At 37.2% G+C, this 14,570-nt stretch overlaps 1 protein-coding gene across 4 annotated transcripts in view; it reads right to left on the bottom strand.

The window, feature by feature from the left end:
• Positions 1 to 514: 514 nt before the first annotated feature.
• Positions 515 to 14,570, bottom strand: part of RBM25 (RNA binding motif protein 25) — a 32,614-nt gene continuing 18,558 nt past the window's right edge. For all 4 annotated transcript variants that reach the window (XM_089521821.1, XM_089521820.1, XM_089521822.1 and 1 more), the window contains 10 exons: positions 11,377 to 11,657; positions 10,508 to 10,718; positions 9,950 to 10,039; positions 7,656 to 7,729; positions 6,271 to 6,421; positions 4,695 to 5,019; positions 3,910 to 4,184; positions 2,733 to 2,831; positions 2,057 to 2,104; positions 515 to 1,907 (listed from right to left, as the gene is read on the bottom strand). In XM_089521821.1, the coding sequence (XP_089377947.1) occupies positions 1,815 to 1,907; positions 2,057 to 2,104; positions 2,733 to 2,831; positions 3,910 to 4,184; positions 4,695 to 5,019; positions 6,271 to 6,421; positions 7,656 to 7,729; positions 9,950 to 10,039; positions 10,508 to 10,718; positions 11,377 to 11,657 (1,647 nt within the window). In that variant the 3' untranslated portion in view covers positions 515 to 1,814. The remainder of the gene's footprint in view (positions 1,908 to 2,056; positions 2,105 to 2,732; positions 2,832 to 3,909; positions 4,185 to 4,694; positions 5,020 to 6,270; positions 6,422 to 7,655; positions 7,730 to 9,949; positions 10,040 to 10,507; positions 10,719 to 11,376; positions 11,658 to 14,570) is intronic.

Below are 14,570 nucleotides of genomic sequence, written 5' to 3'. Positions count from 1 at the left end.
AACAACAAAATCACGCTTTGGACATGGTGTCAGATAGCATTACTCGTTGGAAAAGACTATGTTCAGTAAATGTTCAGTAAGGTGGAAGGCAGTTGGGGAACGAGGAAGGAAGGAAAACAGCACTACAGGTGGATTTGATAAAGGAGGCCAGGGCTCTCTGCTTTCAAGACTTGAGTAAATATCTGGGCTTCTTGGATGACTCTCATTCATATAATCTTAAGACACACAAATGTATTAATACATTACAACCTAGCTTTTCATCTCTACCAACATTCCCATTACACATTACCTTGTGACTGGACTACTGCATGCCTTAAATTTTTAAAATTAAAACCACTAATCTGCTGCAATTAATGGGATGAAATTCATCAAAACAGTCAGAATTCAACTTATTTGGCCAGTGTACTTCATCCATACTGATACACTACAATTTCACATCAACAAGTCACCTATATACGTTATTTCATGGAATGAAACAGAAGTGACAACAGAACCTTGAGACATATGTACAAAGTCAAGATCAAATATATACACTTTTAATATCTGAAATATTTACACAGTGGAACCTTTATATGATCCCATTTGTTAAGAAGTTTGTTTTATTTCTCAGGAACTGTCCTATAATGCAAGAATTCAATAACACTAGGTCACATATCCCTTCTATATAGGTCAGCCTGTATTTCTTCAGGTAAAGGGAGGTATCAGGATATCTTATTTTTTTAAATGGAGACAATTGTTGCTTCCTGGAAACTGTTCATCTTGCAGTCAAGAATGTCCATAGTACAGAATATCTTTTCACTTATGTGTGAGATTTTTTAAAATGCATTTTACAGTACATAGTTATTTATACCACACATCAGCTTATGTATAAAACCCATACAGAGTGAAAGGCAAGAAATAGTGCCTGCTAGCAATCTGACTTACAGTTTACAGTACAAAAAAGAATGAAAGAAAAGACTAAAGTCACAGCTGACCCAATGTCTTACATTTAAAAAATTCTGCATTGTTTGAAAACATATGATTTAACATTGTAAACTGTTGTGCTCAGTTACATCTTCAAACCTTTTCTTTTCATAAATGTCCCAAGCTTTTTAAAAAAAATTTAATATTTGGGATGTCAGATTAGTAGGATTAAATTCAAATGTGTGCACTTGTAATCCTTGATTTTTAAAGTGTGAATTTGTGCCACCAGTTTAACTCAACACAAGGCTGCATATAATAGGATGAAAACAATAGCTTTGTAAGGATGTTTGAGACGATACAAGCCCAACAATATTTCTGCAGGTTCGTCCAGAAATTTTATGGAATCCAACGAGGGAATAGGCCCACATCCATGCAGATAAAAACTGAGTGTCAGCAAAATAACTCCCATTCATCTTTTGAATTTTAAAGTTTATTCTTATCTTTAAAAATGGAGAGCAAAGAAAGAGGGATGCATTTACATAAAAATGACTATTTTTGTATGTAGTAAGTGCAGATGTTTTCTAACATGGGTCTTTTTAATATTTACAGGATCAGTTTAGAAGATGAATTTTGGAGACTGTATACAGCAGCTGCAATTTATAAACCATTCCTGTAACTGTACCTGGTAAATGAAAAACCACCAATGCAGGATTCAAATAATTACAACCAAGGAAGCTTAGAAGTGGAACAAGGGGAACCTCAGTGTAACAGAGGATGAAAAAAAATTCACATTTTCTACATTTAAAAAATACAGGTCTCACAAATGCCTCTGAAGACAGAGAAACTTCAAAGTTCTTCAGTGATGTGAAACAAAAAAATTGAAATGGAGCCCTAAAAACAAAAATGATTCATTATTTCACCAGGCCAATTTTTTTCGCTTCTGTTTCATATATCAATAATCTCCACATTTTCACTATAAAAACCTCTGCTTCTTCATCTAGCACCTGCAGGAAAAAGAAAAGTATATTAACAGCTGGAGAAGTATTTATCTATTTGTTTGTTAGAAATTGGTGGAAGCATTGCTTTTGTTTTCCAGACCGAAAATTCTGAATTTGCACTAGATGGAAATCCTGGATGCTTTTTCTTTACTTACCATAGCAACATCATCCAGGATGCTTTGTGGTGAGCTGTGAGCCATAACCTGTAAAAAAGAGATGTACAGAATCTCAGAACAGAGCACTTGAAGGATTATGAACATTGATTCACATACGATTTAGAGATGTCACCCAAATAAACATTAAACTTGAATGCAAATTCTAACAAAATTAGAAAAGCTGGTGCTTTTTCTAGGATTTTTCCACCAATAAAGCAGTTACTTACACGAAATAAATAAATAAATAAATAAATAAATAAGTAATTTACACTACATGACTTGGAGGGTAGATTTACAGTACATTTCTGTTCCAGGTCTTCTGTTTCTCCACAGGCATTCCCAAGTTATTTTTAAATGGTTGAATTACACTGGGGAGATGAGGTAAGCAGCTGCCACTTGTGCCCCAGAATATCACTTTAAACAAAGTCTTCACATTATTTACTGTCATACTTGGAGTAGATCATTTCCAAAATAGATAATCAATATGAAATGCATGTCCAACACCAACTTTTACAACCTGGGTCCTCTTTCAAAAACCTAGATGCTAAGCATTCATGGATGGAAGCCAAAGCAACCAATAAGCACTGTGAATAGTTTATCATGTATAAGTATTGAGAAAATGACCTTCCACCCAAAGGACAAGTCACCAAAAATGTATTTATATAAACAAGTAAACCTTTGAACAAACAAAGTCGACTAGTGTTGCTTCTTCTTCACCAATATATTCTATTATTTTCTTATTGATCCAAGGTCTAATTCGACGTTCCATTAATGTCTAGAACAGAAAGCAGTATCATTTTAGGTAATCATATATTTTTGTACTTGCAAAATACATTATTTTAATTTCATGTGTCAACATCATTCAAAATTAAAACTACAATGTTCAAAGGGTTTAAATAGGAAAATAAATGGAGATTACTTCATGATATACCTGGTCCAGTGTATAGTTCATAAGCTAATTTGTTTATGAGCTATAGTGTTTTACTGTAAGAGAAAAGTTTCAGGTTGCAACCATATATACAGTTATATGGAAGAATATTCCACTTAAATCAGTAACATTTAGTTCCAAGCTAACACATAACTACGAATTAACATTACATTTCCTCTAGCCATGAACAACAGCTTGTTCATTAAACTATAACTTATCTCACAGGGCTAATTATCATAATTTCAATCCTTCAATTTCTTTCAAAAAAAGAAACCTATACTGAGTTTGTTGTAGTACACAAAGCAATTAAAATAGGTATGTTATAGCAAAGGGTTAAGCAACTAAAAGTTGAGTTAATTCTTAGCCTTCCTCCATATGTAAAAGCCAGGATTTGAAGGATAATGCAGAAACCTATGAATGTCAACACATCTGTCATGGGTGGGAATCATGCAGTCCTCCAGATGCATTTGGTCACAACTCCCAGTAGCCCTAATCACTTATAGCCAATGGTGAGGAATGCTAGGAATTGCAGTCAAACAATGGGAGGGGTTGCATGCTTCCCACTCTTATGTAGTTATAGTTAAATTTCCACCTAACACAACAGAGTACTCAATAAGGAAATAAAGGAGTTTTTAAACTGAACAAGAACAAAACCTCCTGGTCTGCTGTCGAATGATATAGGATGCAATCAATGGCTTTGATTCTTTTCACTAGTGGCAGAGCCCTGTGAGCAGATGTTCATTCTGGTGGACGGGTAGGGGAAGGTGGTGTTTCTAATCACTCTTCTGTTATGCAGTACCCTGCACATTGTTGAAATTCTATATGGAGGGAGTCGGGGTAATTTTTAAGACTCTGAGGTCTGACAACATGTTGTAGTAAGTGTTGTGTAGATCGTACTCAAGATTTTAAAGAAGTTTACACTCACTGAATCCACAATAGACCAGTCAAGAGGATAAGCAAACAGCTCTGGTTTGGCAGTAGGGATTTTCTCAATTAGACTCTTAATGTGTTTCCGCTTCTCTTCAGTGTTGACGCTGCCTTTGGAAGAGCCTTTGTCTTCATCACCATAATCCAGAGGTACCAGTTTCCTTTTCCGTGGCATGTCATCACTGTCTTCATCTTCAAATTTATTGAAGACACTGTCTACAGTGAGTTTCTTTCTTTTCACAGCATTGGGCTGGTTAGGACTATTGCATGCACCTACATAAAAAAGGAAAAAACAAACAAAGACTCTATTGAAATGTCAAGATTAAATCCTAAATCCAACTGTTAGTCTCAACTGAAATAAATTCCTGAATCAGAAGAACTGCCTCACTCAGTTTCACTGTTCCCTTTGGGAATAACAATCATATCTGATACCTGTATTCAGAAGGTCTGAAGTAAAGAGTTCATTTCCAAGGAAGCATTCACATTGTAGAAATAATGTAGTTTGATACCACTTTAACTGTCATGGCTCAATTCTAAAATTCTGGGATTTTTAGTTTTGTGAGGCATCAGCATGCTTTCGCAAGAGGCTAAAGAGCTTGTAAAACTACAAATCCCAGAATTTCATAGCACAGAGCTACAGCACTTAAAGTGGTGTCAAACTGCATTATTTGTACACTGTAGATGCACCCCAGTTAATAGTGTTAAAATTTAGGAGCAGAGTTCTATCTATCCACTTTCAAACTACCCTTAAAAAGGAAAGTGAAACAAGAAAAAAAAACTTGCCAAGTTTAAGGCTTAGTCCTATTTTAGGCCTATATTCCTCTGGTTGTTGCTGATCAGGAGAATTTTCATGTGGGATGATGATGCCACAGGGAGATTCATCTCCTGGAGTGTTGGGAGTTGCATTGCCACTTGCAGATGAAACAGATGGAGCAGAACTAATGGGTCGTAGTGTTGGTTTAAGGCAGGGCTTTTGTTCTGGCTCTTCCTCCTCCTCTTCAGGTTCTTCCCTCTTCTCTTCTTTTTCTTGCTTTTCTTCCTCCTCTTCCTCAGATTCTGGCTCCTGTTTGGTTTGTGGCTGCCGGCGTCTTTCAGCCTCTTGTTCCATCTTAAAGTAAGAGAAATTGGTTTAAAGAGGAAAAGTGAATAAAAATAAGTAGGTAACACTACGATGGTAAGTAGAGAGATCTTGTAGTACCCTTTGAGACTAATTCATAGAAGTTGGCCGCATGAGCTTTCATAGACTTCAGTCTACTTCCAAGCATCTGAGGAAGTAGACTGAAGTCTACAACAGTTCATGTTGCCAACTTCTTTCTTTCAATCAGTTTCAAAGGTGCCACAAGAGTTCTCCACATACTGATTCTACAGACTAACACAGCTATATCTTTGAATTCTACCAGTATCATGTTAAGTCCTTATGTGCTATCTTTCTAAATTACACTTATTAGGAGTTCAAACATATAAAACAACTCTGGCTATTCTCTTAAAAACAGAAAATCTAATCCCTTCCTTTGAAAAAAACAAAACCAAGTAATTTGGATTTGTAAGAAATACGGTAGTCCAAATTAACAATATTAGTACAGTGGGCCCTTGCCTTACATGGGGGGATCCGTTCCGGACCTTCCCCCGTGTAAGGCTAATTTTGTGTATGCTTGAGCCCCATTCATTTGAATGGGGCTCGTGCGGACATCCCATTTTTTGAATGGGATGCACTGCCCCTTGCGCCCTGCATGTTCCCCGCGGCTTGATCGAGTACCCTCAAGTCCACATAAAGCATGCCCGCGTATAACGCGGGCACACTGTACTAATAAGAGAGTTTTAAAACATAACAGTATTTATTTAAATATTTCTAGCCCACCCTATATCTAAAGATGTAATAATAATGATGATGATGATGTCCAGGCAGTTTGCAATAAGATCAATATAAAACAATAATTAAAAATAATGCTGAAATACTAAAAATATTTGCATTTATTACTTCAAAACCAGACTATTTAAAACCAATTAAAACAATCTACAATAACGTCAAACATGGGTTGTACACAAACTGGAGAAAGTCAACCAGGCTTAAATGCTTTAACAAAAACCCATGTTTTGACTTTATACCAAAATGACACCAGCATTTGTGTCAGTTGGGCTTCCACAACTGTGGGGCCACCTCAGTGAAGGCTCTCTCCCATGTCTTCCAAATAGATATTATCTTGAATTCAGACCAGAAGTAACCAGTGTTTTCCAACAACCTGTTTACCTGGAAATCTTGTCACAAGTGTCTAGCTCATCAATACTTGAATCATTTGACAGAGTCTACATCACAACAATGCCAGTTTTACATTTCTTTGCCAAGATAGTTTTTCCTTACTCTTTGTAATTCAGCATCAGGATCTGGGTGTCCTTCTGCAAGAAGACGTTGCCTGATTTCTTCCAGTTCTTCCTTTTCTCTTTTTCTATCCCGTTCATCTGCTTCCATTTCCTTCTCCCTGTCTCGCAATCTCTTCTGCAAAGCACTTCCTCTGTAACAGGCATCTAATTTTTAGTTTATAAGTTCTTGCAACACAAAGCTTTGCTTCCTTATGAATGAATGTCAAAAGATAAGCATTGCATAATCATTTTATTCAGAATTTAGTCTACAAAGTTTCAGGTTTTACTCTCTAAAGGGAAAGAAAAGACTTATTTTTGTATTAAGCAGATAGTTACTGGGGAGAGGGTCTTTTCAGTAGTCATGCCCTGGCTTTGGAGTGCTCTCTTCAAAGAGATATGTATGTTCTTCACTTTGCTATCTCTCTTGAGACAAAAAATATGTAAACTGCAGTTATTATTAAATATTTTACAGCATGTTTAATAAAACACTGAAAGCTGCCCTAACAATGCATTTGAAGAGTAGGTAAAATCTATAACAGACATTTTCAAAAGTTACCCAAATTAGCACATCATTTATTGGTACTAGAGTCCCTTCAAATCAATTTCAATTTCAAGCAACAAAAGACATAAAAACTACTACAAACTCCTCAGTCTGGTGGCATGACTGGTGTAGTGTTGCTAATGGTCCACAATGCATTTGTTTGAGATGAGCTGAACCCTGTATTAAGAACAGGTCAAATCTGCTTAAATCATATTGGTTTTGTCATAGCTCCCACATCACTTCTCCAGATCACAAGAATGTAAGAGCTGTGCTGAATCAGTTTCTCATTCTGCTTATGTAGTGACCATTCTGTTGGCTATGGGAAACCTAAATGACTACCACTGGGGCCTCACGCTCCTACTGCCCAGGAACTGATACAGAGAAGCATAATGCTTCTGATACTGGAAATAGTACAGTCCTACCCTCTATGAATTCCTACTCTAATGCCCTTTTAAAGGTAAAGGTAACCCATTGACACGGTTAGCAAGTTGTTTCCGGTGCTCATTACTAAGCCAAAGAGACAGTGTTGTTCAAGATTACTCTGTGATCATGTGGCCAGCATGACTGCACAGAATGCTGCTTACCTTCCCACAGGAGTGGTACCTATTTATCTACTTGCATTTGCATGCTTTCGAACTGCTAGGTTGGCAGAAGCTGGGACTAGTGATGGGAGCTCACCCCATCATGCGGCACTCGGGCCTCGAACTGCCCTTTTAAAGCTCTTCAAATTGGCATCTGTCACTGCATCTTGTGGCAAGGTTTCCTCCTGATAATAGGTATGCCTTGAGAAATTTAATATCACCAGAAAACACAAACCAATCTGGTAAAGTACGTGATAAACATACCTGTAGTATTTGGGATCATCTCTGTCATCATCATAATCTTCTAGAAATTCTTTTAGACGTTTTGCTTCTTTTGCCTATGGAAGTTTAATAAATGTTAACAGTGCCTCAGAAGTCTGCCTATTTCTAATAGAATTTTGGAGATTATGACCCAGGGATGGAAGCAACTGAAGTGCACCAAAATACACCCTCCTCCCCAATTTGTGGGAAAATTTCACAGGTCTCTGGAATCACTACCTGTAGGTGTCAACAACTGGGCACTTTATATCTTCCACCTGGGCAACACTTGCACCTTACAAAGGCAGACCTGTTTCAAGCAACACTCTTTAAAGTTAGTTTACATGAAGGTCACATAGTTTTACTGCACTTCTTAAAAGCTTATATCCTGGATAGTTTTTTTACACATATATACAGGGTAAGGCAATTTCCAAAGACCCCTTGCTCCTGGAACATACAGGTGGCTAAAATGTGCCATTCAGTTTCAGTACTGTAGCATGGTGGTGGCTTTGTAGTGCATTTCTGCTTTACATCAAGATGTGTGGGGAACATTCATGCCTTGTTTCAGAACAGATTCACATCCAGAGTCCCTTCTTGCCTTGATTTAAAACAGTGGTTCTAAAATGGTGGGGCAGGACCCCTGGACGTGTATGCTAGAGTCGCTCAAGGAGGGGATGAAACTTGGAGGCCCTAATCCCTCCTCTTTTCTAACTAAGTAGAGAGATCTTGTAGCACCTTTGTGACTAACTAAAATAAAGAAGTTGGCAGCATGAGCTTCTGTAGACTTCAGTCTATTTTCTTTTTTATGTGTAAAATTTACATACATGTTCAGTTGATATTGAATTTACTTTAGTAAAACTTTTAATTTGAATGCTGTTGTTTCCTTATAAAATGTTAAAATATGAATATAGATGAATGTGCAAATGAAAATATTCACACTAAATAAACAAAATATTTTTATCCATTTATTGTTGGCACTTGGTATCCACTGGAGTTTGGTTCCAGGACCAAAATCTGTGGATGGTCAACTATCATGAAATACAATGGCATATTAAAATGGTGACTCTTATATAAAATGGCAAAATGAAGGGTTGCCTTTTGGAAAATATATATATTATATATATTTGAATATTATCAAGCTGTGGATATGGAGGCAGGGGAGGAGGGACACCAGCATGGAGAGTCTGAAGGGTAAGAAGTTTGAGTACCACTGATTTAAAATAGAAATACACCAAAAAATTAGGTTCTTTGTCACTGCCACAGTGCTGCTGAATGTAATAGGAGCAAGCCATATATGGCCCATTTGCCCACTAGTGATGTATGCAGAACAGTTTACATTAAAAATCATGGCTGCTGTATTAGTCCATTGGGGAGAAAATAGAAAAGGGAATAGTAACACAGGGAAACCTTTTTAAAAAGTCACAATGGAGTAGTCTTGAGTTTTACAGAGCTCTTCCAGAGATTTCAAGTTAAACCAAAAAAGGGAGGAGGGAATCATGCTGGCAGTAATGGAGATGTTGGAAGCCACATATGCAATAGATTAAGGCTTCATAAAACGATTCAGGTAATTTTGGAGGTAAATTAGAATCTCTTGTGCTCTGTACCAAGACAAAACAATACAAATGCTTTGGAGCTATAAGGAGCTATCGGTTGTTCATACCTGTCTCTACAGCTAATTAGAATCTGCAGGTACTTTGAAAGACAAAACATAATAAAATGCAATTATACTGGCAAAGCTGCAATCTTTAGGATACCAAAACATGGCACAACTGGATTCTGAATTTTCATTTTACTAAGAATACCTCTGAAGAATGTAGAATGGAGCTGTGAAACTACATAGTATTTTATATCCAGGACATATTTTAGTTTTTCTTGGAACAACCTATGCAGACATTTTTGCAGGGCTGGGGAGTAGGAGTAAAGAGTAAGAGGTTTTTACAGGAGTAGGAGTAACATTAAGAAAAAGTATCTTACTCCGGAGCAGGACAAGCAGTAACCCAAATTCACCACTACTCCCCAGCCCTGCATTTTTGTGTCTAAATTTGCTCTTATAAGACACCTTGGGAGCCTTTAATAAATAAAAGGTCACACACCTCTCTACATTCAAGCAAAGCTTTAACATAGAGAGGTGTGTGACCTTTTATTTATTAAACGATAGAAAATAATTTTACAGAATATCATTATTTCCTGACATTGTGCTTTAAGACTAAAATGTCGAAGACAAATTTTGCAATTCTAATACACTTGAGACTCTCTTCAGCCACTTCATGAAAGCAATGGAAAAGTGACAAAACCCTTACCATCTCCCTTCGTCTTTCTTCTTCCCTCTCCGCTTCTTTCTCATATTCTCTAGCTTTCTTTCGTTCTCTGATCTCCCAATTTTTAAGGCGCTGGAAGAAAGCAATCTGCTTATTACACCATTCACCAAAGAACTAAAAGTAGTCCTTTATTTCAGAATAACAAATTCATTTATATTACCATTTATGATTACATCAGCTTTATATTATGCTCTGATAAATACTGATTCTGTAGAACTCTATTGTTCAATACTAGCAAATGACTATAATATGAACAACAGTATGTGCAGGAATTAGCCACACAGGAAACAAGCTCCATCCTGAGTTGGATCCTAACAACTGTGAACAGTATTATGCTCAAAATTTGCTCAAAAAAGTCAGTACACCTTCCTTGGAACAGCTTCCCCCGAGAGACTAATGATATACTGGGAGGCTGCAGTTCAGTTCTCTGCAGGACGAGGGATCTCTGGTGGAAATCAGATTCTCTGCCCACCCCATACAAATCTCTCTCACTTGCACTAGAATCAAAACCCATAGATCAGGAATTACTTTCCCAGATACCTCTTGATAAGCCGCTTCTTTTTCTCGTAGCTTCCTTTCCAGTTTACGGCGCTCATACGCATCTTCTTCATCTTCTTCTCTATCTCTTTTCTTGTCCTTTTCTCGTTCCCTTTCCCGCTCTCTTTCTCTTTCTCGCTCTCGTTCCCGCTCTCTCTCCCGTTCCCGCTCTCTATCCCGTTCCCGTTCCCTTTCTCTGTCTCTGCTTTTTTCCCTGTGAACAAACATAATACCAGGTGATTAATGTATGGGGTTTTCAACAACTAACACTGTAGACAACAAGGTAAAGTCCAATTAACCCTGCTAGATAACTGAAGTGTCATTCACCACGAGATTTACAAAAAATAGTGATTTAGAGGTAATAAGCAAAAACTCATACAGCTGTTGCATTCAAATTAGTCATGCTATTGCTCATGCATAGTTATCAGGCAAATGGTCTTTTGAACAATGGTACAATTCAACAGACAGACAGCATGGTGTAATGATTTTGAAAGTTGGATTACAATTCAAATCCCTGCTTGGTCATGGAAACTCACTCTGTGACTTTGGGTGAGCCACCCACTTTCATCCAAGAAAACCCATGACAGGTTTACCTTAGGGTCACCATAAGTTGGAAACAACCTGAAGGCACAGCATAACAATTGAGGGCCTTTCAATTACCACAAAAACAATGGTTTTATTCACCACTGAACAAATTTAGGAAAGAGCATGAGGTACACAGTACCACTGTTGTAGTCAACTTATTTAACACAGAGCCTTGTGGTTTAGTTGCACAATGTCCTTGGGAAACCTGAATACCATTGTGGAATTATTTTCCTTCAAAAATAAATGTTAAAAATGTGTAAAAGGACCTATAACCCAGCATTATTTACCTAGATCTGCTCCGATCTTTGTTGCGGTCTGAGCTTCTTTCACGGTCTCTGTCCCGATCTCTTTCCCTGTCCCGGTCTCTGTCTTTAGTGCGGTCCCGATCTCTATCTCTTTCTCGTTCACGCTCCCGTTCCTTCTCCTTCTCTCGTTCACGCTCTCTTTCCCTCTCTCTTTCACGCTCCCTTCTCTCTCTCTCACGCTCCCGTTCCCTTTCTCTTTCACGGCGTTCTTTTTCAATTTCTTGTCTCTCTTTTTCCTTTTTGCCTTTTTCCTCCTCCAATTTCTACAAACCAAGATGGTTTTCAAAGTTAGTTTGTAGCAGTATTTTGGGGGGGCCCCTCTCCCACCACACAGAATACCCAAGACTGGTGGTAGTGAGCATACCAAAACCACCAATAATTTAACACTTTAATTAAATAGTTTGCTTTCAACTCATATGAATGAAAACAAAGTTCTGTAATCATAAAGTACATTTCGTGCAAAAGCATATGACTAACATAGATAGATCAGCAATCTCCAACCTTGGTCAGAAAGGCAATGCTTATCTCATATATAATTGTAATTGGATATTGCATTGCCTAGAATATCTCATAAGCAATCCTGAAAGCTAAAGATATAAAAGCCTAAACAGAAACAAGACAAATTTTTAACAGATAGTTAATCTTGCCCATATAAACAATTTAGTAGGATATTGACCAGGTCAAAACACATGATTACTATATACTGCAGTCAAACCAAGTTCTTCCTATGTAAGGATGGGAGATAAAGCAACTCCCAACTACATAGTAGAGTATGTGACTGGAGCAATACATCTTTCCAATCAGAGCATCCAAACTTTATTTTGCATACAGTCCTAAAGCATATTCTAGATAAAAAGATCCCCAAGAAGAAAAAGGTTGGAAATCACGGAAAAAACTAAGAGATTGTACAATATGTTGTTGTTGTTTTTTAAAAAATCTATAGAAGTGCATTTTTAATTGAAAAATACATGCCTGTTACCAAAACTCCCATGAAGACAACAGAAAAATAAAATCTCACTAAAATGATATATAAATCCATCCTTGGAAGCAATTTGTGTGTGTTAACTTACAGATGCTGTGCTAGGACATGGACCGCCAACACTGGATTAACCTTGCCTACAAGCTATATTTCTGGGAGGAAGAGCAAGTACATGGTTCACAAGTAAACCCAAAGGAAAAAAAAAAACATAAGCCACGTATTAGCCTGAGGGATGCCAGAACATTATGGGTATGATCCTTTCATGTGAAAGTGTTCTGTGAGTAAGTAGTCCACATAGGGCATAACAGAACCCTTTTCACACACTTTCGTTCTTGGTGTATATGTGCAATCATCACATCATGCCATTTCAGGTAATGAGAGGAAGGTATTCCTCTCTTATATCTTCATCCATCCCACTTTTGACAAATGGTGAATGAACACAAGCTGCTTGGGTTCTTAAACTAAACAGAAGGGGTGAGTGGAAATATGAGAGGAGTACACATGCCTCCTGTTCTAGTTCATTACCTGCCTGGCACCCATGTGTTAAGAAAAAGGTAACAAAGCTCTGTTATTCCTTATGGGGAGGGGGCAAGATACCAGTGTGAGGCAGGATCACACCTTAAATATATTTTATGCAGTTTAAATAGGATAAGAGAGCAAAATCAGACCCTTTGGCACCACGTACTTCTAGTGAAATAAATTATAAACTGGAACAAGAAGTTTGCATATATATTCTCTGTTTCAACAAAGAATTCAAGACAACTTTAAAAACAATCTTACCTCCCAAACAGTCTTCTGGTATGCGCTCATGGACCACAGAACCAAAAATAAGACCACAGCAATAAAACTAATAAACAAGAGATCAGTATATCCAACCACCACCATGAACAGCACCAAAGAAGAAATGTGGTCAGGTTGGTGTTAGATACATTGAACTCATAAAAGAAAAGAATGGTGAAGAATGGGAGAAAACAGCCATTATGAGAAGGAAAAAAAGGAAGAAGTGTGGGAGATGTGGCAATCTAATTTCTAACTGAGGTATTCTTATGCAGTATAAATTTGTTTAATCTGGATTACTAGAATATGTTACACAAACTTTCAAAGTCACAACTTACCTCAAATTTCATATACATTTATAGAAAAGTTTATAAACTGAAGTGGTTGATACTTACAGATTATTTTAGTTGTCTGAATACAAACAACATTAAATGCTTGGATTTTCTTCTAAATTTACTTGTATAGTAAATGCCATGATCAAAATTTGTCTTGGTTTCAGCACTTTAAAAAAATACATGCTTAACAAGAAAGATTTTAAGATGCCAGAGAATGAATTGGCAGCAATTTCATACTCAAATTTAGGTATAAGGCTGCTTCTACTGTATATAAACAAAATGATGTGAGGTAGGAAAGGAGATGGAGAAAGATTCAAAGACATGTTTACATAATGAGTAAAAAGTATAGGGTAGAAAAAACATTCTTACCTTATATTCTCTTCAGACTCATCTGTGCTGTAAATGGACGCCCCCTGCAATTCTTATACCCTAACAGTCTGATTATTTTTTAAAAAACTCTAACCCAAAAACATGCAAAGGTTCACTGTGCTCACCAGCCAGCCCCTTTTTTGAAAAGCCCACCCAGCATATGAAATGGCCCCTTAAAATTAGTGTCATGTATTTTAAAAAGTTCAAAATATTCTCCAATAGAATGCATCAAAGGCAGTAAAATGCCCAATTGCTTCTGAAACAGTGAAGCATTTTTGTTTGTTTATTAACCACATGACTTCTTTAAGACAATATTTCACCACTCATCAGTGTTACAATTCTAAAACAGTAATCCTCAGGTTCTCATTCCCAAGTAATATTGGAATATTTTGCATTGCCAGCAACGTACATCAATTTTTTACTTTAAAGGTAAATATGCAAATAAGCATGATCCTATAACCAGAGATGTTACCATTCTGTACCTTCAAACCATTATACCAGTATTAGCAAACAGAAAGCACTCATTTCAGGGGTGAACACTTCATGGGCATGGAGTACTCCAGCCTTTGTGGGCAGTTGTTGTTCTGTTAGAAGCTAAACATCAAAATACAGTGCATGCATAGCTTGCATTTCACCACCCTTGCACCACCCTTCCCAACATTAATAAATTCACATTACAGGAACTACTGCAGGTGGGAACCCTGAGGTAGGATTTG

This window comes from Sceloporus occidentalis, unplaced genomic scaffold (assembly GCF_023333645.1).
Source record: "Sceloporus occidentalis isolate IW3139 unplaced genomic scaffold, rSceOcc1.0.p SCAF_4, whole genome shotgun sequence".
Lineage (NCBI taxonomy): Eukaryota > Metazoa > Chordata > Lepidosauria > Squamata > Phrynosomatidae > Sceloporus > Sceloporus occidentalis.
The sequence above is the reverse complement of the archived record's forward strand: the minus strand, read 5'-3'. Positions and strand labels throughout refer to the sequence as shown.